The 23,374-nt window shown below is 39.0% G+C and overlaps 1 protein-coding gene and 1 long non-coding RNA gene across 4 annotated transcripts in view; one reads left to right on the top strand and one right to left on the bottom strand.

Moving 5' to 3' along the window:
- IGF1 (insulin like growth factor 1) overlaps positions 1–17,796 on the top strand; it is an 82,215-nt gene extending 64,419 nt beyond the window's left edge. For all 3 annotated transcript variants that reach the window (XM_004053774.5, XM_004053775.5, XM_004053776.5), the window contains one exon: positions 12,034–17,796. In XM_004053774.5, the coding sequence (XP_004053822.1) occupies positions 12,034–12,093 (60 nt within the window). In that variant the 3' untranslated portion in view covers positions 12,094–17,796. The remainder of the gene's footprint in view (positions 1–12,033) is intronic.
- Positions 12,222–23,121, bottom strand: LOC129525959 (uncharacterized). The gene is made up of 3 exons (XR_008670542.2): positions 22,990–23,121; positions 21,709–21,803; positions 12,222–12,334 (listed from the first exon to the last, which is right to left on the bottom strand). It is a non-coding gene; the product is annotated as an uncharacterized lncRNA (long non-coding RNA).
- Between the last annotated feature and the right edge of the window lie 253 nt (positions 23,122–23,374).

The raw sequence follows: 23,374 nt of genomic DNA, 5'->3' as shown, positions 1-23,374 counted from the left end.
AAGACCAGCCTGGGCAACATAGTGAAACCCCATCTCTACTAAAAATACAAAAAAATTAGCTGGGCATGGTGGCACGCACCTGTAATCCCAGCTACTCAGGAGGCTGAGGCATGAGAATTCCTTGAACCTGGGAGGCAGAGGTTGCAGCGAGGCGAGATCCTGCTGCTGCATCCCAGCTTGGGTGACAGAGTGAGACTCTGTCTCAAAAAAAATTAAAAAATAAATAAATAGTAAAATACAGTCATTAAGAGTACAAAATGTAGATTCAGACTACCTGGGTTCAAATCTTGGCTCTTACTTGCATTGTGGCTTTGGGCAAATCATGTAACTTATGTGTGCCTCAGTTTCCTCATCTGTTAAATAGGGGCAACAACTGAATCTACCTTATTCAGTTGTTGTGAGGGTTTATTGAGATTGTGTGTGTGTATGTGTGTGAGTGTAGTGTGTGCATGTGTGTGTCTGTGCAAGGAGTGGGAGGTGTATATTCAGAGACACATATTACAGCACTTAAAATGGTATCTAGCACATAGTAAGCATTATTCAAGTTTTAGTTAACGTTATTTTACTTACCTCTGAAAATTGGAGCTATGTGAAAAAGAAGTTGGTCTCCTGAAGTAGAAGCCAGTCTTGTGTCACCAAAAACTTCAAGCCCAAGCTTGCCAACGCTTTTCCATGATGTGGTAGTAGAGTTTCAAGCATGTGGTAGGAGAATAAGAGAACTCAATGACCTAAGAACCATTCCAACCCAGAGAACCCGTGGTTCTATGAATAATTCCAACTTAAATAGGTAGCTTGGCTCTCCCAAGTGAGAGCCATTGCTTCTGTTTCCGGGTCATATAATGAACTTTCAGAAAACCACCATTTTTCTCAACCAGTTAAAATTAAATGTAATACGTGCTTTCATTTCATGGTGCCTGGGGAAAATTTAATTGTAGCATGAACTCCAGTTATTGGTAGTCTTAAGTAAAATTGCCAAAATAAATAGAAATGCAGGATATTTCTGGGCTCACACAGCTTCCGGGACACTTTAGTTTCTTGGGCTGCCAATCCAGTGCCTTTCACAAGCATTTGATCTTTTTTCAAACATCTCTTGAAAACAAACAAAACCTCACACAGCTTCTAATGTGTGCACTGTTAGAATGTAAGGGTGGAAAAGGAGGCAAAGAAATGAGCTCCCAAAGAGCAATACCCCTTCTCTCACCTCCATCCCTTGACGACCTCCCTCCCACTAAAGGGAAACATTGTTTTCTTAGGTAATAAATTCTGCAATTTCTCAAGTCCATTAACATCCACTGGGCAAGATGAGGTCTATTCTTTTTATTTGCCCATAGGAAAAGAATAGTGCTTTTTTGCAATATTCACTAGATAACGCAGAGTTGACTTTTAATCCAAGGGCAACATTGATAGTCTCTAGTTAAAGGGGAAGCCTTCAGGAGCAATGAAAAGATTAATAGTTTTAGATGAAGCAGAATCCAAATCCCTTTTTATGAGTTTTGAAATATCCAGTTTGTATGCTCACCTCAATACTTAAAGCCCAGTTACTGATTCCTTTGGCCTAAGCAAGACAGGTCAATTTTTAAAGAGGAAGTAGCTGAGGTTAGCAAAAATTCTCCAGGTCCACAAAACTTCCAGACCTGCAAGGTGAAAATCAGCTTTTCTGTCATCCCTAAAGGCCTAACTGGAATCAGAACTTTTCCCTGATGCCCACATATTTGGAGGTCCTTTTTTAATGGGATTCCTTAATGCCTTTAGTGCCATCCCATTTTCATCCAGTGTCCAAAAGAAATGATTTAAAAATATAAACGTATGTTGAAATTCCAGAAGAGAGAAATGGAGATTGAGAACAACAGGGAAATGATGAGAGCTATGGGAAAAAAGGTTTATGAGTCCATGTCTGATTCTTCCAGAGAGCCCCTAAGAAAGTTCTTATCATACCAGGAACTCAATTATAACTTTCATTGCCTATTGTTAGATGAGCAACAACAGGAGCTAGAAAACATTTTAGAAATTCCCATCTTTATTTTTTTTAACTAATATGATTATAGTTTTAAGAACCATTGGTCAAGAAGCTAACTTTTTAAAAAGTGGAAGTATGATGGTTAGAAATAAGAATGCTAAAGGTGCATCAAGCTGATTTTCATTCTAAATGTCCTTGGCAGCAATTTAGAATCTGTAATAAACTATACCAAACAGTTTTGAGGGGAAGGGGATTAGTTTCTCCCCTTCCTTCGTGTGTGTGTGTGTGTGTGTGCACACGTGTGTGTGTGTGCACCTTTGTGTTCTAGCATTGTTGCACCCATTACAGAGCTGGGGGGAACTATTTTCCAAAATTATAGGTGAGAACAGTTTCTTGGATTTTCTTTCAGTGAAGGTAAATTCCTCTGTAAAAACTAACCATCATTCAGTAAAAACTGCAGGATTCCTTTGTCTTCTCAAAAGCCTGTTTCTCATCCTAAATTAAAAATTATTCAGGAAATAGAGAAGACATTATTGGAGGGGTGGAAATAAGTTGGTTTTCTTTTTATTGTATCTTTTGAGGATCCAGGGACTTCTACCATTTTCCATCTAACATACAGAGAAGGATTCTCTAGGTCCCTGTCTATAGACTGCAGTAACTTTCCTATAGAACCAGTTTGCAGTTTTAGAAATTTCTAGGTCTAATTATTGACCCATTACAACCAAAGGTCAATGCATCCAGCCAATCTTCCTTCTGTCATCCCCTGCCCTTACTTCTATTAGGGACTGGGATTACAGGCAAAACCCATCAAATGCCTCTTCTACCACTTTCCCATTTCTTAACCATTAGCCTCTAACTTCCTCTATTCAGTTTCTCATATGCTTTCATGCCCATTGGGTCAGATAAAGGAACATTCATTTATTTGAGTAGGCATCTGTTATGATCACTCTGGAAAAAAGATGACAATGGGTTACCTTGTCCTCCTGGGCTTCTCTAACTGACATGGTCAAAATGCCCATATGAAGATAAGATGTTAAGAGCAAGATTTATGAAAAGCTGAGTGTGATGGCAGCTCTTGTCTCATAAAATAACTCGTAAGTTCCCAGTGAAAGACCAAGAAATTTTACATCAAACCCAAACCGGCCAAATGGTCCAAGCTTCCAAGCTGGGATCCATGGCTAAAGTTCCTACGAAATTCTGGGTACAATGTATAAACATTCACTTGGGGCTTTCTGTCTAGCCAGCACCAAGAGGTCAAGTAATCAAGGACCAACTAGCCCTGCCATCTGTGAAAATATGTGCTATTTTCACAGCTTTAGTTCACAATTACGGCAAGACAAAAGTTCCAAATGATTAGGAGCAAGACCATGGCAGGTTGACGGTTGAGTAAGGTTCTCAATCAGCTGACAATTGTAGAGTTGGGGATGTGCAATGTTTATGTCACGGTGTAAGTATGTGGCATGCTTGACTAGCTTGTGAGGCACTGGAAGACTAGAAGGAATGAAAAATATGAATGAATCAATAAATGCATAGTATAATTACTGTTATTTTGTCAGTATTGTTTTACCTAGGTCACTATTGAATGCTCTGATTTGTCTCTCTATAAATAATAATATGTTTTCTTCTTCAAAAGAACACCAGGATGAAGGTAGAGGTGCTTTTGGCACAATGCCACAATTCTGATTTTTTTAAAACTGTATGCATGCATAAAATGTTCTTGAGCCATTCTCTGCCTTGGAATAGCACTGGCTGGCACTCTGCATGTTTACTTTTATATGCTGAAGGCCCCCATCAACCTCAAACAGAGGCAAAGCAATTTAACTTGTCATAGTGTTATTTTGTTCATCCTAAAAGTTCAAGAGAGCCTTCCAAACTTCCAAAATTTCTCTCAATTCAGTGAGGAGGAAAATTCAGAACACAGCATTTGAATGTTCTGCCCAGATTTGTCACACACACAAGGAATGAGTGAAAGAGGGCAACACCCTTTCCTCCTAACCCTGTGAACTCATCACTATTGCATTGAAATGACACCAAAAGGTAAAAACTCTAGGCCTCACATCTCCCAAGAACACTGCAATAGGAGTTACTGCATACACCAGTTTAAGTAACTCTAGCATAAATTGTATGTCAGATGAAACGACGGCATTTTGGAGGCTTAAGAGAAAAAGAATAATCAAATCCAGTTTTTAGGTACGAATGTGCTGAATCTTTAGCACATAGCAGCAAAATTGCTAGAATCTGGTGTTTCACTTTTTAAAATACCACATTTGAACCTTTCAGCAATTCCAAAATCAACTCCCTCTGCGAAAGATAGTAAGCTTAAACATTTTTTAAATTTAAAAATGTAACACAAACAAACAGCTAAGCAAACAAGCTGCCCATAAAATCAACAGTCTGGGGAGCCCTGATCCTGAAGTATTTTACAACATCCTTCATGACTATTAAAGGCAACATAAACACCTCTTGTCAGCAAGGGAAACTACCCTTGGCATTTTTTTTTCTTTGTTCCCCAGGCTTTTAAACCATTTTGATAGAGATTTTTTACATCACAGGCAGAAATATTTGAAATAGAGTCAGGTGGTAGTCTTTAAAAGAGTAAGAAAGTTGCTAAGTCAAGATAATCTTGGAATAAAGTCCTCTGATTCCTGGGGATTCCTAGGGATGCCCCAGTCACTAGAAAACAGAGCTGTAAGTCCACTCTCCCAGCACTCAACGGAGCTCCGGAAACCAAGGAGCTAGCTACTGTTTCCCCACATTCAGCCAGAGAAAGGGCAGCACTCTAGCATGCAAACTGCTTTGACAATAGTAACAATTAAAAAGTAAATTAAAAAGAATCATAATAGCTGATATTGATTAGGTACTTGCCCTGTGGCAAGAGCTATAGGGAATCACCTCATTTAATCTTCACATGAAGTTTGCAGAGTGAGTACCACAATTATCACTATTGTATAGACAGGAAAACTCAGGCTGAGTATGGCTAAGTGTCTCGCCAACGTCTTGGGCTAACAAGTGGTCAAGCAGAATCCAAACCCGAGATAGTTAGACCACAGTGTGCTAATCAAGCACTGCACTCTCTCCCGCATTTCTTAGTTGATATTTACCATATACAATCTGTCACTTGTATGAGATGGCAGGGGGTTCTGTGCTATTTGTCCTTGTAGAGAATACCACAGGAAGAAAGTAAGCAGCCATGCAATATTTGCTGTTGACCTGAACTCCATTCCATCATTCCTGCAGGAAATTCGCATCCATTAAATGAGCATTTCCTGGTTTGCCACTTTGCTCAAACACTTTGCTTGGATCTGGGGAGGATATAGAAGTGAAGGAAATATGCTACCTGCTCTCAAGGAACTTATGTTTTAGTGGAGAGACAAACATGCAGAATTTACTCTACAGAACATCAATGCTTGAGCAAATGTAGACCCAGAGAGGGCTCTTACAGCACACAAGCCAGAACAGACTGATGGTGCTAACAATTAGGTTCAAGTTTTTTCTAAACAGTAGACTCTCCTGCATACAACTATACCGCATGCCAGGTAAATGACTGAGGGTTATTACATCCAATTATAACACCACTGTGATGTAGGTGCTCTTACCCCACACTTTCATTTTACAGAAGAGGAAACTGAGGACAGCACAATGTAGTGATTATCAAAGGTCACACGACTACTGTGTGGGAGAGCTAGGATTTAAACCAGATGCATAAGATGAGGTCCTCCAAGAAACAGAAGATGAGAAGGTGTTAAATGAGCAGGGGTTTTATTAGGGGGAATTAATGTGTGAACAGAAATAGGGGAGGATAGGCAAAGCCATCAGATTGCAAGGCAAGCCTAACCCCAAGGGAAGGAGAGAGAGAGAGTAGATTGGTTGGAAACATTGTTGGTGGGTCTATGGTCTAAGGAAAGTTCAGCAAAGTCATCATGGAGTTTTTGAGACAAAGTTGGGCAATACAGTTGCCCAACAAATTTCTGTTTCTCAGAAATAGGTCTGCCTCAATGTCCCCACCATACTTGGTCACTGGCTCTTGGGAGGGGCCTGCCCTGTTCCAATCCACTAGAGCCAAAGAAGAGCCGTTGTACTGGCAGGGGGCGGGGGAATTCCTACAACCACATAAAAAGTGGGGTGAGGTTTCCAGAAAAAAACGTGATGCTGGGCTGACCAAAACTGTGTCCAGTAAGTACATATCCCTCACTCTGTTAAAGAAGCAGCCACATAAACAAGGAGTACACGTTTCTCAAAATGTGCACCTTGTTCTTTGGTTTTAAAGTCACATCCCAAAGTGCTGAGTAGATCGCAGGACCCTCGCTTTGCCTGGCTGCCAGAGAGGAAAGGCTGATCCAACTCTCCTGGAATTTGAACTTGTGATTCCCTGAAGTAAAGAGATATCAAAGTTGATACTGAGACATCTAAATCATCCTCCACCATTTCACATGTCCCCAGGCCAAGCCAGCAAAATTGCTATAGCACATCCCTTTCAACAGGTAAAGAGCTGCTATCTGAGCCCTCTTTCCAATCATCCACTGCTCTTTTCTTCTCATTTTGCCCTTTTTGGGAGAAGGTCAATGCTGAGTTAGTACTTTATGCTGTACAATAAGCTGCTGATATTCCATGCTGGACAGAATTTTCCCGGTATTTTTTATAGAGTGCCAGGCTTTTCCTAGACTTCATGTCATACAATACTTAACTTGTTTGGAGTGGGTGGAGATGGAAACATAGTCTATTGAAAACATCACTGCTTCCTCCCTGAAGTTTAAAGAGCCTATTTTTATCCTTTTAGATTCTATCTCTCAGGCAAAATCTCATAAAGATAGGTGGGGAGGAAAAAAACGGGGTTATAATACCTAGGGAGTTTGCTTTTGCTAATTGAATACTGTGCTCTTAGACTTCTATAAATACCATTATAAATGGGTCCCAGCTTGTGGTAATACTCACCCTCCTCATTGAGTCTTCTGTCCCATGGCTCAGCCTTTCCCTCCAAACCAGCATCTACCCCCATCTGGAAGCATGGGCAGCTCATGATATTATCAACTATTGCTATTGGAAAGTGATTGGGACTTGAAAGCGCTAGATATTTTTTACCTCTTGGGGAGGCAGTTTAGCAGAGTGGTTAACTGGTGAGCTCCAGAATCAGAAGGAATAGGTCCAAATTCCAACCACTATTACATCTCCATCATAAGAAATTAGGCAAGTTGTTTATCCTAAGTTTCAGATTCCTTAAAGATAAAAGTCAAGACAGTAGTACTTATCCCTGAGAGAAGTATAGGAAACAAGAAAATATATGCAATTTACATACATACTACAATCCCCAGCACATAACAAATGTTCAAGTAATGGGAACTGTTATTATTTTAGCCCTTTGTCTATCAGTTTGTTCCTCTGTGACCTCAAGCACATTACTAAATGTTAGCGAGCTTCAGCTTGTACGTGGGACTGACAGGAATAACACCGCATCACCTCATGTGGTGATTGTAAGGATTCAGTGATATTATTTTGTAAACTGTAAAGCCTTTGCAAATGTTAAGCAAGATTATTATTATTGCCATTGTTATTAGTCCTCAGTGATCTGTTTTTTGGAGACAGAGTTTCACTCTGTCGCCAAGGCTGGAATGCAGTGGCACAATCTCAGCTCACTGCAACCTCCACCTCCTGGGTTCAAGCAATTTTCCTGCCTCAGCCTCCTGAGTAGCTGAAACTACAGGCACACGCCACCACACCAGGCTAATTTTTTGTATTTTTAGTAGAGACTGGGTTTCACCATGTTGGCCAGGCTGGTCTCCAGCTCCTGACCTCAAGTGATCTGCCCACCTCGGCCTCCCAAAGTGCTGGGATTACAGGTGTGAGCCACCACACCTGGCACAGTAATCTTAATTGAAAAGTCTGTGGATAGCTTTCCAAAGGAAAGCTTGGAGCTAGGATAAGAACCAAGAGATAATGGGAGAAGGTGAATGGCCTCTTCAGGGCCTTTTCTAGCACCCTAAATATGCGTGTCTGTCCATAATGGGTAATCATATATATCACAAATTAAACCCTCCACAAACTTATTTCCTAATGTGTTTGTTAACCTTTTCCTTCTAAAGGGTAAACTTCTTTAACCAACCCCAGTGAGCTGGAGAATCAACGTTTTCTTAATAGTCTTACCTTCGTTGGTGTCAATAGGAAACAGTATTTACTCACTACTGTTTTCCTTTTAAAAATCTGTCTAGTTGCATACTAGAAACAGTTTCAGCTGGTTTGTTTGTATTGGACAAGCTGCTGAAGTGAAAAGTTTTTGCTTGACTGAATGTGAGACAGTTTCATAACTCTTCAAGAAGTGCACCAAAGGTGGGTGCCAGCTCTGATGACGGCTGCTGCTAACATGCCTCCACTTGCCGCCCATTGTCAAGGGTGGCTGGTGTAATTAAGTTAAGACAATGAGCAAAGCAACAGATGCAACTGAGACCTAGTCCCTGAGTGCTTTTGTTTTGTCACTGTCATTGTCTGCAACAAAGAAGTCACATGTGACAGCCTGGGAAGAGAGCCAAATGCAAACCAGACGATATCCCAGCTGGTTTGAATGGCCTCCACCGTGCACGTGTGTGCATGGGAATCATGCTACTTGGCACAGCATCTGCTTCACTCAAGTGAGTTTCAGCCCATGGCTTTGCTGTGATGCTGAGACAGACCCAGAAGAAACAGACCAGGGAATCCCTCCGCTCAGACTTTACACTTTATACCTTGTGCTTTGAGAGAAAAGAAAAAGAATCTCTCTATTGGAGACAAAAAATAGGATGTATGTGGTTGGTCAATCTAACCTCAATTCTTTTTGCTATAGCCCCCCGCTAATTTAAAGAGTGAAGCATAGATGGTACCTTAATGTTTTCTTGTAGAAATTTGGGATTAATTTGGCTTGAGAGGAAGAATGGAGATTAAACGCTTTATGAGGCTTTCTTTTAATTTGTTCCCATTTCATTCCTGAATATTTTCTTAGTTTGGGCATTGCAGATGTTTAAAGAACTTCTTATTTTGAGCTGGTATGCCTCTTAAACAGAAAAACAAAAGGTAAAATTCAAATTAGTGTGTTTCTCTGCCTGTTAATTAATTTGGTTAGTAGTTAGGCAGAGAGATGGCATCCTTAATAATATCTATTTTGGGGGTTTGATCAGCTACAGACCATCAACAGTGTTGATTGAGAATTGAACAAAAACATTTCAAGGAGTTTGGGAACATTAGTGATGCTATTCTGTGGCCCCATGTGTCCTTCTCTCATTTTTCTAGAGAACTCCTATAAGAAAGCAGAACACGGCCAGGCATGGTGGCTCACGCCTGTAATCCCAGCACTTCAGGAGGCTGAGGCAGGCAGATCACCTGAGGTCAGGAGTTCAAGACCAGCCTGGCCAACATGGTGAAACCCTATCTCTACTAAAAATACAAAAAATTAGCTGGGCATGATGGCGCGTGCCTGTAATCCCAGCTACTTGGGAGGCTGAGGCACGAGAATCACTTGAACTGGGAGGCAAAGGTTGCAGTGAGCCTAGATCGCACCACTGCACTCCAGCCTGGGTGACAGAGTGAGACTCCAACTCAAAAAAAAGAAAGAAAGAAAGCAGAACCCAATGGAAGATGAAGAACACACATTTATCTCATGCCTGTAATACCAGCACTTTGGGAGGCCAAGGCGGGTGGATCACAAGGTCAGAAGTTCGAGACCAACCTGGCCAATATGGTGAAACCCCATCTCTACTAAAAAGTACAAAAATTAGCCATGCATGGTGGCAGGCGCCTGTAATCCCAGCTACTAGGGAGGCTGAGGCAGGAGAATCGCTTGAACCCGGGACGCAGAGGTTGCAGTGAGCTGAGAACGTGCCACTGCACTCCAGCCTGGGCGACAGAGCGAGACTCCATCTCAAAAAACAAACAAACAAACATAAGTTTACCGGGAACTTAGCAGTAGATGCTTTGCACCACAACAAATGTATCTTAAGTGGTCTTTTGTGATATTTGAGGGAAAGTGCCAGAATTTAAAACAAATGGCATTTCAAGTTATTCTATACAAATGCCCAGTTTCTTTCTACCATCTTTTTTTCCTTTTTGCAGTGGTCATTGAGCTATTTTAATGAATGTTTTTACACAATGATGCCATCTTCCTTCTATTCAGTCAGTACAAGATGTTGACCATCGACTCATAAAACGCTAGCTACCTTTCATGAAGGACTTGGTGATAACTCTAATGTTCCAGGTAGAACCGGAAAACATGTGTAAGAAAAACTGCCAGATCCCTATGGGCCTTGGCCAATCGGTATTATTCCCAAGGGGTGGCAGTTGATCTTTTTCCCCAGCCTTCATATTAAAACCGCTCACCTTCTCCAGGTCTCAGGTCTGTGTAATCTCAAATGTGCTTTAGCTCCTCACGATATTGTAACTGTGTGGGTGTTCATTACCTTAGCCAGAAGACAGTTTACAGATTCCAGGTCTCATGGAGAGAACTTTTGTTTTTGGTTATGAACCTCACTGTATACCAATAATTATCCATTACATCCTTCTGTAGAGGGCTCTCTGGCTAGAGGTAAAACCAAAAAAAGAAGTACCTCAGGTTTATGCATATAAATGCCAGTTCCTCCTTGATTTTATTTCAAAACTCCTGTCTACATACTTTGCAATTTAAATACATTCAAGGATAAAGTAATAACTGTAGGAAAAGTATTATAATATAATGACTTAGTTCTGCACATCACGAGGGGGGTCCCTCATACTCATTCATTCATTTCACTCATTTTACAGATATTTATTGAGCACCTGCAATAACCTGCACACTGTTCTAGACACTGAGACTATAACAGTAAACAGACAGATACATCTCTGGTCTCACAGGGCTTCTATTCTAAGCAAAACTCAATATCCAGGCCGGGTGCAGTGGCTCATGCCTGGACTGCCAGCACTTTGGGAGACCAAGGCCAGGCGGATCACCTGAGCCCACTAGTTGAAGACCAGCCTGGGCAATATAGCAAAACCCCGTCTCTACAAAAAAAAAAAAAAAAAAAAATTGTCAAGGCATGGTGGCATGCGTCTGTGGTCCCAGCTACTTAGGAGGCTGAGGCAGGAGGATTGTGTAAGCCTGGGAGGCAGAGGTTGCAGTGAGCTGAGATGGCACCACCACACTCCAGCCTGGGCAACAGAGTGAGACCCTGTCCAAAAAAAAAAAACCCTCACTATCCTTAAGATAACATCATTGCTTGTTGATGAGTGAATGTTAACACCAAATTAGGAACCCAGGACTTTTAGTCTCGGCATGGTTACTTTCCAATAAAGATGACAATACTAAGAAGAGAAAAATGATTTAATAACGATAATAGTGGCTAATACTTATGTAGTGCTTACCATGTGCCAGGTCTATTGTAAGTACTTTTATATATATTAATTATTTAATCTTTGATCCTATAAGGTAGATATTATTGTCACCCTAGTTTATAGATGAAGAAACGGAAACACAAGAGATTGCCACTCATACAAGTTTACATAGCCAGAAAATAGAAGAGCTACGAGTTGAGCAAAGCCCAGTATGTCTATGATTTTACAGACTCAAAATTAATGATAAGATTTCCTAATCTTCGATTTCTAAAACTCTGCCTTGCTCTAGAGGAAAACAAGAAAAACAATGAAAAATAAATATCTCTTTTTTACAAAAATTAAAACAGAACAAACTGCAATAAAACAACAGAGGATGAATCCAGAATGTGATTGATTTTTTTTCTTACTAGGAAAGGATCTAGAGGCCAGAAGGCTGGATTTTTCAGGATCTCCTTTCAATCAATGAATCTGTGATAGAAGCAGATGAATCAGATCTCATCTTTGTGTGATTATAAAGCTGTCTGTGGTATTCACGCCACCAGGGGTACATAGAAGATGCCTGAGTGAGGTTTGGCAAAAGTACTAAGGGCCTGTCCACCTATACATGCCCTTCTCAGGAAAACCAAGGTTCAAGCTCTCTATTAGCTCAACTGGTAAGGCGTAAGATATGGAAGGTTGAGACCCAATGTTAGAAATAGATGGATACATAAAACTTCATCAAGTTAATGTCACTTTTTCTCCTTTATTTATAGGAAGTACATTTGAAGAACGCAAGTAGAGGGAGTGCAGGAAACAAGAACTACAGGATGTAGGAAGACCCTCCTGAGGAGTGAAGAGTGACATGCCACCGCAGGATCCTTTGCTCTGCACGAGTTACCTGTTAAACTCTGGAACACCTACCAAAAAATAAGTCTGATAACATTTAAAAGATGGGCGTTTCCCCCAATGAAATACACAAGTAAACATTCCAACATTGTCTTTAGGAGTGATTTGCACCTTGCAAAAATGGTCCTGGAGTTGGTAGATTGCTGTTGATCCTTTATCAATAATGTTCTATAGAAAAGAAAAAAAAATATATATATATATATATATCTTAGTCCCTGCCTCTCAAGAGCCACAAATGCATGGGTGTTGTATAGATCCAGTTGCACTAAATTCCTCTCTGAATCTTGGCTGCTGGAGCCATTCATTCAGCAACCTTGTCTAAGTGGTTTATGAATTGTTTCCTTATTTGCACTTCTTTCTACACAACTCGGGCTGTTTGTTTTACAGTGTCTGATAATCTTGTTAGTCTATACCCACCACCTCCCTTCATAACCTTTATATTTGCCGAATTTGGCCTCCTCAAAAGCAGCAGCAAGTCGTCAAGAAGCACACCAATTCTAACCCACAAGATTCCATCTGTGGCATTTGTACCAAATATAAGTTGGATGCATTTTATTTTAGACACAAAGCTTTATTTTTCCACATCATGATTACAAAAAAGAATAATGCAAATAGTTGCAACTTTGAGGCCAATCATTTTTAGGCATATGTTTTAAACATAGAAAGTTTCTTCAACTCAAAAGAGTTCCTTCAAATGATGAGTTAATGTGCAACCTAATTAGTAACTTTCCTCTTTTTATTTTTTCCATATAGAGCACTATGTAAATTTAGCATATCAATTATACAGGATATATCAAACAGTATGTAAAACTCTGTTTTTTAGTATAATGGTGCTATTTTGTAGTTTGTTATATGAAAGAGTCTGGCCAAAACGGTAATACGTGAAAGCAAAACAATAGGGGAAGCCTGGAGCCAAAGACGACACAAGGGGAAGGGTACTGAAAACACCATCCATTTGGGAAAGAAGGCAAAGTCCCCCCAGTTATGCCTTCCAAGAGGAACTTCAGACACAAAAGTCCACTGATGCAAATTGGACTGGCGAGTCCAGAGAGGAAACTGTGGAATGGAAAAAGCAGAAGGCTAGGAATTTTAGCAGTCCTGGTTTCTTTTTCTCACTGAAGAAATAAACATCTGCCAGCTGTGTCATGGACTCACCACTGTGTGACCTTGGGCAAGTCACTTCACCTCTCTGTGCCTCAGTTTCCTCATCTGCAAAATGGGGGCAATATGTCATCTACCTACCTCAAAGGGGTGGTATAAGGTTTAAAAAGATAAAGATTCAGATTTTTTTTACCCTGGGTTGCTGTAAGGGTGCAACATCAGGGCGCTTGAGTTGCTGAGATGCAAGGAATTCTATAAATAACCCATTCATAGCATAGCTAGAGATTGGTGAATTGAATGCTCCTGACATCTCAGTTCTTGTCAGTGAAGCTATCCAAATAACTGGCCAACTAGTTGTTAAAAGCTAACAGCTCAATCTCTTAAAACACTTTTCAAAATATGTGGGAAGCATTTGATTTTCAATTTGATTTTGAATTCTGCATTTGGTTTTATGAATACAAAGATAAGTGAAAAGAGAGAAAGGAAAAGAAAAAGGAGAAAAACAAAGAGATTTCTACCAGTGAAAGGGGAATTAATTACTCTATTTGTTAGCACTCACTGACTCTTCTATGCAGTTACTACATATGTAGTAAAACCTCGTTTAATACTATAAATAATATTCTATTCATTTTGAAAAACACAATGATTCCTTCTTTTCTAGGCAATATAAGGAAAGTGATCCAAAATTTGAAATATTAAAATAATATCTAATAAAAAGTCACAAAGTTATCTTCTTTAACAAACTTTACTCTTATTCTTAGCTGTATATACATTTTTTTAAAAGTTTGTTAAAATATGCTTGACTAGAGTTTCCAGTTGAAAGGCAAAAACTTCCATCAAAACAAGAAATTTCCCATGCCTGCTCAGAAGGGTAGCCCCTAGCTCTCTGTGAATGTGTTTTATCCATTCAACTGAAAATTGGTATCAAGAGAGTCCACTGGTTAGTGTACTAGTCCATCATAGCCTAGAAAATGATCCCTATCTGCAGATCAAGATTTTCTCATTAGAACAATGAATTATCCAGCATTCAGATCTTTTTATTCACCTTAGAACTTTTTGGTTAAAAGTACCCAGGCTTGATTATTTCATGCAAATTCTATATTTTACATTCTTGGAAAGTCTATATGAAAAACAAAAATAACATCTTCAGTTTTTCTCCCACTGGGTCACCTCAAGGATCAGAGGCCAGGAAAAAAAAAAAAAAAGACTCCCTGGATCTCTGAATATATGCAAAAAGAAGGCCCCATTTAGTGGAGCCAGCAATCCTGTTCAGTCAACAAGTATTTTAACTCTCAGTCCAACATTATTTGAATTGAGCACCTCAAGCATGCTTAGCAATGTTCTAATCACTATGGACAGATATAAAAGAAACTATACATCATTTTTGCCCTCTGCCTGTTTTCCAGACATAGAGGTTCTGTGGAATAAGATACTGGACTCCTCTTCCCAAGATGGCACTTCTTTTTATTTCTTGTCCCCAGTGTGTACCTTTTAAAATTATTCCCTCTCAACAAAACTTTATAGGCAGTCTTCTGCAGACTTAACGTGTTTTCTGTCATAGTTAGATGTGATAATTCTAAGAGTGTCTATGACTTATTTCCTTCACTTAATTCTATCCACAGTCAAAAATCCCCCAAGGAGGAAAGCTGAAAGATGCATTGCCATATTATCTTTCTTAACTTTTTCCAACACATAATCCTCTCCAACTGGATCATAAATAAACTGAAAATAACTCATTATACCAATTCACTATTTTATTTTTTAATGAATTAAAACTAGAAAACAAATTGATGCAAACCCTGGAAGTCAGTTGATTACTATATACTACAGCAGAATGACTCGGATTTCATAGAAAGGAGCAACCAAAATGTCACAACCCAAAACTTTACAAGCTTTGCTTCAGAATTAGATTGCTTTATAATTCTTGAATGAGGCAATTTCAAGATATTTGTAAAAGAACAGTAAACATTGGTAAGAATGAGCTTTCAACTCATAGGCTTATTTCCAGTTTAATTGGCCATACTGGATACTTAGGTCAAATTTCTGTTCTCTCTTCCCCAAATAATATTAAAGTATTATTTGAACTTTTTAAGATGAGGCAGTTCCCCTGAAAAAGTTAATGCAGCTCTCCATCAGAATCCAGTCTTCTAGGGATATGAAAATCTCTTAACACCCACCCTACATACACAGACACACACATACACACACACACATTCACCCTAAGGATCCAATGGAATACTGAAATCATTTCCTTGAAAATTTTATTAAAAAACAAACAAACAAACAAAAAGCCTGTCCACCCTTGAGAATCCTTCCTCTCCTTGGAACGTCAATGTTTGTGTAGATGAAACCATCTGATGCTCTGTGGCTCCAGGGTTTCTGTTACTATTTTATGCACTTGGGAGAAGGCTTAGAATAAAAGATGTAGCACATTTTGCTTTCCCATTTATTGTTTGGCCAGCTATGCCAATGTGGTGCTATTGTTTCTTTAAGAAAGTACTTGACTAAAAAAAAAGAAAAAAAGAAAAAAAAGAAAGCATAGACATATTTTTTTAAAGTATAAAAACAACAATTCTATAGATAGATGGCTTAATAAAATAGCATTAGGTCTATCTAGCCACCACCACCTTTCAACTTTTTATCACTCACAAGTAGTGTACTGTTCACCAAATTGTGCAGGGGCAGGAGTTGGAAATTTTTTAAAGTTAGAAGGCTCCATTGTTTTGTTGGCTCTCAAACTTAGCAAAATTAGCAATATATTATCCAATCTTCTGAACTTGATCAAGAGCATGGAGAATAAATGCGGGAAAAAAGATCTTAAAGGCAAATAGAAGAATTTAAAAAATAAGTATGTTCCTTATTGATTTTTGTGCTCTCTGCTCTAAAACAGATATTCAGCAAGTGGAGAAAATAAGAACAAAGAGAAAAAATACATAGATTTACCTGCAAAAAATAGCTTCTGCCAAATCCCCCTTGGGTATTCTTTGGCATTTACTGGTTTATAGAAGACATTCTCCCTTCACCCAGACATCTCAAAGAGCAGTAGCTCTCATGAAAAGCAATCACTGATCTCATTTGGGAAATGTTGGAAAGTATTTCCTTATGAGATGGGGGTTATCTACTGATAAAGAAAGAATTTATGAGAAATTGTTGAAAGAGATGGCTAACAATCTGTGAAGATTTTTTTGTTTCTTGTTTTTGTTTTTTTTTTTTTTACTTTATACAGTCTTTATGAATTTCTTAATGTTCAAAATGACTTGGTTCTTTTCTTCTTTTTTTATATCGGAATGAGGAATAATAAGTTAAACCCACATAGACTCTTTAAAACTATAGGCTAGATAGAAATGTATGTTTGACTTGTTGAAGCTATAATCAGACTATTTAAAATGTTTTGCTATTTTTAATCTTAAAAGATTGTGCTAATTTATTAGAGCAGAACCTGTTTGGCTCTCCTCAGAAGAAAGAATCTTTCCACTCAAATCACATGGCTTTCCACCAATATTTTCAAAAGATAAATCTGATTTATGCAATGGCATCATTTATTTTAAAATAGAAGAATTGTGAAACTTTATGCCCCTCCCTTGCAAAGACCATAAAGTCCAGATCTGGTAGGGGGGCAACAACAAAAGGAAAATGTTGTTGATTCTTGGTTTTGGATTTTGTTTTGTTTTCAATGCTAGTGTTTAATCCTGTAGTACATATTTGCTTATTGCTATTTTAATATTTTATAAGACCTTCCTGCTAGGTATTAGAAAGTGATACATAGATATCTTTTTTGTGTAATTTCTATTTAAAAAAGAAAGAAGACTGTCAGAAGCTTTAAGTGCATATGGTACAGGATAAAGATATCAATTTAAATAACCAATTCCTATCTGGAACAATGCTTTTGTTTTTTAAAGAAACCTCTCACAGATAAGACAGAGGCCCAGGGGATTTTTGAAGCTGTCTTTATTCTGCCCCCATCCCAACCCAGTCCTTATTATTTTAGTATCTGCCTCAGAATTTTATAGAGGGCTGACCAAGCTGAAACTCTAGAATTAAAGGAACCTCATTGAAAACATATATTTCCCGTGTTCCCTCTTTTTTTTTTTTTCCTTTTTGTGAGATGGGGTCTCGCACTGTCCCCCAGGCTGGAGTGCAGTGGCATGATCTCGGCTCACTGCAACCTCCGCCTCCTGGGTTTAAGCGATTCTCCTGCCTCAGCCTCCTGGGTAGCTGGGATTACAGGCACCCACCACTATGCCCGGCTAATTTTTTGGATTTTTAGTAGAGACGGGGTTTTACCATGTTGGCCAGGTTGGTCTCAAACTCCTGACCTTGTGATTTGCCTGCCTCAGCCTCCCAAAGTGCTGGGATTACAGGCATGAGCCACCACACCCTGCCCATGTGTTCCCTCTTAATGTATGATTACATTGATCTTAAACATGGTCCTTCTCTCCTCATTCTTCAACTATCTTTGATGGGATCTTTCAAGGGGAAAAAAATCCAAGCCTTTTTAAAGTAAAAAAAAAAAAAGAGAGGACACAAAACCAAATGTTACTGCTCAACTGAAATATGAGTTAAGATGGAGATAGAGTTTCTTCTAATAACCGGAGCTGAATTACCTTTCACTTTCAAAAACATGACCTTCCACAATCCTTAGAATCTGCCTTTTTTTATATTACTGAGGCCTAAAAGTAAACATTACTCATTTTATTTTGCCCAAAATGCACTGATGTAAAGTAGGAAAAATAAAAACAGAGCTCTAAAATCCCTTCCAAGCCACCCATTGACCCCACTCACCAACTCATAGCAAAGTCACTTCTGTTAATCCCTTAATCTGATTTTGTTTGGATATTTATCTTGTACCCGCTGCTAAACACACTGCAGGAGGGACTCTGAAACCTCAAGCTGTCTACTTACATCTTTTATCTGTGTCTGTGTATCATGAAAATGTCTATTCAAAATATCAAAACCTTTCAAATATCACGCAGCTTATATTCAGTTTACATAAAGGCCCCAAATACCATGTCAGATCTCTTTTTGGTAAAAGAGTTAATGAACTATGAGAATTGGGATTACATCATGTATTTTGCCTCATGTATTTTTATCACACTTATAGGCCAAGTGTGATAAATAAACTTACAGACACTGAATTATTTCCCCTGCTACTTTGAAACCAGAAAATAATGACTGGCCATTCGTTACATCTGTCTTAGTTGAAAAGCATATTTTTTATTAAATTAATTCTGATTGTATTTGAAATTATTATTCAATTCACTTATGGCAGAGGAATATCAATCCTAATGACTTCTAAAAATGTAACTAATTGAATCATTATCTCACATTTACTGTTTAATAAGCATATTTTGAAAATGTATGGCTAGAGTGTCATAATAAAATGGTATATCTTTCTTTAGTAATTACATTAAAATTAGTCATGTTTGATTAATTAGTTCTTTTGGATAATGTTGGTGTAATGTGTCATTCCTTAAGAATTCTACTGTTATATAGCATTTTTATTAAGGTCATTGCAATAAATAAACATGAAAACATACCCAGAAAAACAAAACTAATCACACACAAAAATGAAGATATCTCATAGAATTTACAGATTCTATTTAAAAGTAAATATGTTTCAAAGGACTTGCAAAAGCTATGTAAGAGATGTATGAATTGTACAATATATGCATTAACAATAAAGCAGTTGTACATAAAATCCCCTCACTGTCACCCAACAGTGACTTATAATCCCTGACACAAAGTGGTTTGGAAAATATTCTATTGCCAGAACGTTCAAATGTATCAAATAAGGCACATAATATATAAATGGCATCTAATACATTCCCATACCAAGAGATTTATAAGAATGTGATCTCTCAGCATTGAGTTTTTGTTTCAATAAATCGTTCCAATTTTTTACTGAATAGATACTGTGAATATCAAATTCACAACAGCATTTATAGAAGTACAAGGTATAAAGATTGGTAATCTCTCTCGTTTAAAAGCATCTCATTTCATTTTTTAAAAATTCATTAACTATTTGGAAAGTTACCCAAATATAAAAAAAGTCTCACAAGTTTTGTACTTAGTTTTAAGGAAATTATAGTAAAGTTTTCTTTAATATTTTCTCACGTGCCATTGGTGTCCCATCTCACGTTCATTCCCACCTTTGCTGCCTCAAAATGTCCAAGAATCTCCCTGGGACTAACATTGTGCGGGCCCCTTCTTCCTCCAAATGTCTTGTTCATGCTCTTAGCATTTTGCCTTCTATAGTCATGGTGTTCTGTACTACTTCTCCCCCCGCTCCACTCCAGACAATCCCTCTCTCCTTTCATTCACACTAGGGTGATCTAGCCACAGCCTTTCACTAAAGATTTTGTAAACAATGAAAAGGGGATGAGTTAAGCACAGGACAGAAAATACCTTCCATTTCAATGGCAAACATCACTATTACTATGAATCCAAGGAATTTCTGGTGGCTCATGTGCCTCCTGTCATCTTAGCAAGATCTTTTCCACTCTTCTGCAAACTCTCCCAGGAACTACTTTCTATCGAACCCTTTATCCCCTCCTTTGGAAAGAACTTATAAGAAAATTATATTGTATTCTTATGCAGGGCAATCTTCCCCCATCCCAGCTTTGCCAGTGGTGGGGGTGGGGGCAGGGCTGGCTCACCTTTTATTACTGAATATGTACAAAAGGTGTTCTTTCCTAAAGGAAAAACCAATTCTATCCCTAAGAGGAATTCTATCTTCCTTCCAGGTCATCTACGTCAAATAACAGCCTCTTTTTTTTTAAAAGAACATCTTTTTCTTCTGTAAGATCTTTACTGGAGATAATTACCACCACTCCAACAATAAGGGTGGTTAATATTTACTGAGCACTTACTGTGAGTCAGTCATTATGCCAAGTGGTTTACCTATATTATCTCATTCATCCTTCCAACAAGCCTGTGCATCAGGCACTATTGTAAACACTGACTGATAAGGAAATGGAGGCTCAAAGACATTACTTAGTTTACTGAAGGTCACAGACCAGCAGAGAAGGCTTGAATCTGGGTCTGAGGACATCAAATCTGGGTCTGAAGACATTTGCTTTTACTACTCCACCACTTACACCCAATCCAGGCATGAGGACAGCTCAGAATACTGACTGATACTTTCTTGTTCAAAATTGGCTTTACACGCTACAGGCAGGCACATGGCTAATGGCACCTTTGAGTGATGACCTATTATTGAGTATGATATTATCAGGATAAAGAAGCATTTCTGCATGGTAACCAATGTATCTAATAATGTGTCATTCTCCACTGCCGTTCTTCCACGTGTGCACATCAGTTCTGGATAGTACTTCATGCTATGCAGGTAACACCCAGGGATATAGAGCCAATCTCGGGATACCTCCATGAAGAAGATTATGTATTGGCTCTTACACAGTCTAGGAATAAACCATTCCCATCTAAGTGAAACTGGAAGCTGATTATAAAGAATCTTACCAAGACCTCTGGCAACAATCCAACTATTTTTCTCTTGACAGCTTACTGAAGTTAGTGTAGTCTCAAGTGCTATGGTTGAATCAGGGCTTCTGGAGAAAAACTGTGGACTTAGAGCCTAGAGTTCCATGAGACAAACATTCCCATATCCCTGCCCTCCAAAGTGGTCTTAGACAGCCCACACAAGCATTCCCAAAGGGTGGAGTGGTGCTGGTCCTAGATAATTTGGGAGACGTTTGGCACTGTTGCAATGACTGGGGAGAGCATTTCTGACATTTATTGGGTATGGACCAGGTCTCCAGACATTTCAAGTAGGAGATAATCCTGTTTATAATCACCTAAGTCCGGAATATAACTCCAATTTTTATAAACTCAAAGTGTTTTTGCACAATTTTAACATAAACCGACTTCTTCAGGGATGCAATTACCATACAAATTAAGAAAAGGTAGAACTTTACCAAGTCTTTTTCACTGTTTTAGAAAATCACATCATCAGTGGCAATGCTAATTGTGCTGTTTGAATCTTTCCACTCCACATCTGCATCAGTCCGCACATGCAGCTGTCCCATGCGTGATTCTCCACGAGTATAAACATCTGACCACTTCCGTGTGTTTTCTAGGAGAGTTGTGCCTAAGCATTCTATCTTGTAATGCATGTTATTTTATTACAAACTCTTTTCCTTTTATTTCTCCTTTATGTACAGTTCAGGCATCATTTTGCTTTTAGTTAAAATTGTGTATGTTGATATTATCTGTGAATTTCACTTAGGGACATTAAAGGGTAGATCATAAAATATATGTTATAAAAAGGAGAGCTTTGGGTCTGATAGGGTTGAAACTGCTGGGCTACACCCATCCATTATGAGCCTCCCCGAGTCATAATGACAGATGGATGGCAGAGCCTTCGCCCCCTTCTCAGTGAAGCATCCTAAGTGTAAAGCTCAGCTGAAAGCTGGTATCTTCCTCACCTGTTTATGGATAGAGATTAAACCTCTGGGATCCCATAAAGGATAATGGTTATAGTTAATACAACATCTGGTTTCTAAATGTTCTTTTCTTCACCCTGTGATGGAATGAGATGGCTTGTAAAAGAATAAAACAATCACTAAAAACAGGAGCAGATGTAAATTGGATTTGAGACAATTGCAGCAGTACATCAAAAGTAAAATTTGACTTTGAACTACAAGTAAGGTAGGAAATGTGGCCTGGTAGGGAGGTTTCCCTTTTAAGAGGAGATTTAAAATTTGAGTAACTGTGCTATAATTTTCTAACTCCACCCCACTTATTTAATTCAGTGGTTCCTGCTTAGGTGCAAACCTCCTTCAGAAAGAACCCTGAGTAGGGTCTCTCCCTTCAAATGGACATGTAGGGGATAACAGGGATCATAGAAACGTCCCTATACACGTGCTATCGCTGAAGCTACCACTCCACTCCATGAATATGGAACTGTCTTTCCCAAATCCAAATCTCTAAAAGGGAAACAGAGGTGGGAGGTGATTGTTCCTGGAGAGAGGGAAGGAGACAACAGTAAGAAAGAAACACTACCCAGGATTGTGCTTCTCCATCTTATTTAGTTCAGAGCTTCAAATTCAGCCACCCTTATATGATCTAAAATACTCAAAAATAATGCTACCCCAGAGCCAAATTTCTTTTTATTTCTTCTGCCTCACTCTGCTTTAAAGATGAATTGGAAATAGAGACATCCTTATCTGTCAACTATCACCAAGTAGATTCTCTTAGATAGTTAATATTGAAAAGCGTCCTCTGGTATCTCTAGACCTCACTGCTATAGTAAAAGTTACAGTGGAATAACTTAATACAGATTTGTGCTAGAATGTGCTGGCTGATTACTTGTCTGCTCTCATATCCATTTCCCAACATTCCCTTGATTTGCTTGTTTTCACAATGGGCTACATTTCTCAGCACCTATGAGCTCTGGTTTCTGGGTAAGTTTGGCCAATAGGAGGCATTAGCAAAAGACAAAAGACAAGAAGAAGGGAGAAGCCAGGTATTATCCCCCTTTTCTCTTTGCCTCCAACAGCATCTTCAGCAGTACTTGCAGCTCTTGGCTCCATAACCCCTTCCTCCCAGTGCAAGCAGCATTCTGTTCCCCTAGTGGATCTAGATCCATGCAGATGGTTTTTCCCCTCTCTGAGTATCTCTAGCCATAGGGATGGTAGTGATTTTAGGATGTTGTTTTTTCTGGGTTGACTCCCCTCCCTTATTTAGCTACTCATCTCTTCCATCACCTGTATTAAATCCTCTCTGTTGGTTGTGCACAGTGGCTCACACCTATAATCCCAGCACCTTTGGGGGTCAAGGCAGGAGGATCGCTTGATTCCAGGAGTTGGAGACCAGCATGGGTAACAGAGTGAGACCTTATCTCTCCTAAAAATAAAAATAAATAAATTAATTTAAAAAAAGCTGGGTGTGATGGTGCGCTCCTATAGTCCCAGCTACTCAAGAGGCTGAGGTGGGATGATCACTTGATCCTAGGAGGTCAAGGCTGCAATGAGCTGTGATCACGCCACTGCATTCCAGCCCAGCAGCCCAATCTAGGCAACAGAGCGAGACGTCTTAAAAAAAAAAAAAAAAAAAAAAAAGAATCCTCTCTGTTTAAAATGCCTGGTCTAG

The sequence above is a fragment of the Gorilla gorilla genome, chromosome 10 (assembly GCF_029281585.2).
Source record: "Gorilla gorilla gorilla isolate KB3781 chromosome 10, NHGRI_mGorGor1-v2.1_pri, whole genome shotgun sequence".
Lineage (NCBI taxonomy): Eukaryota > Metazoa > Chordata > Mammalia > Primates > Hominidae > Gorilla > Gorilla gorilla.
The sequence above is the reverse complement of the archived record's forward strand: the minus strand, read 5'-3'. Positions and strand labels throughout refer to the sequence as shown.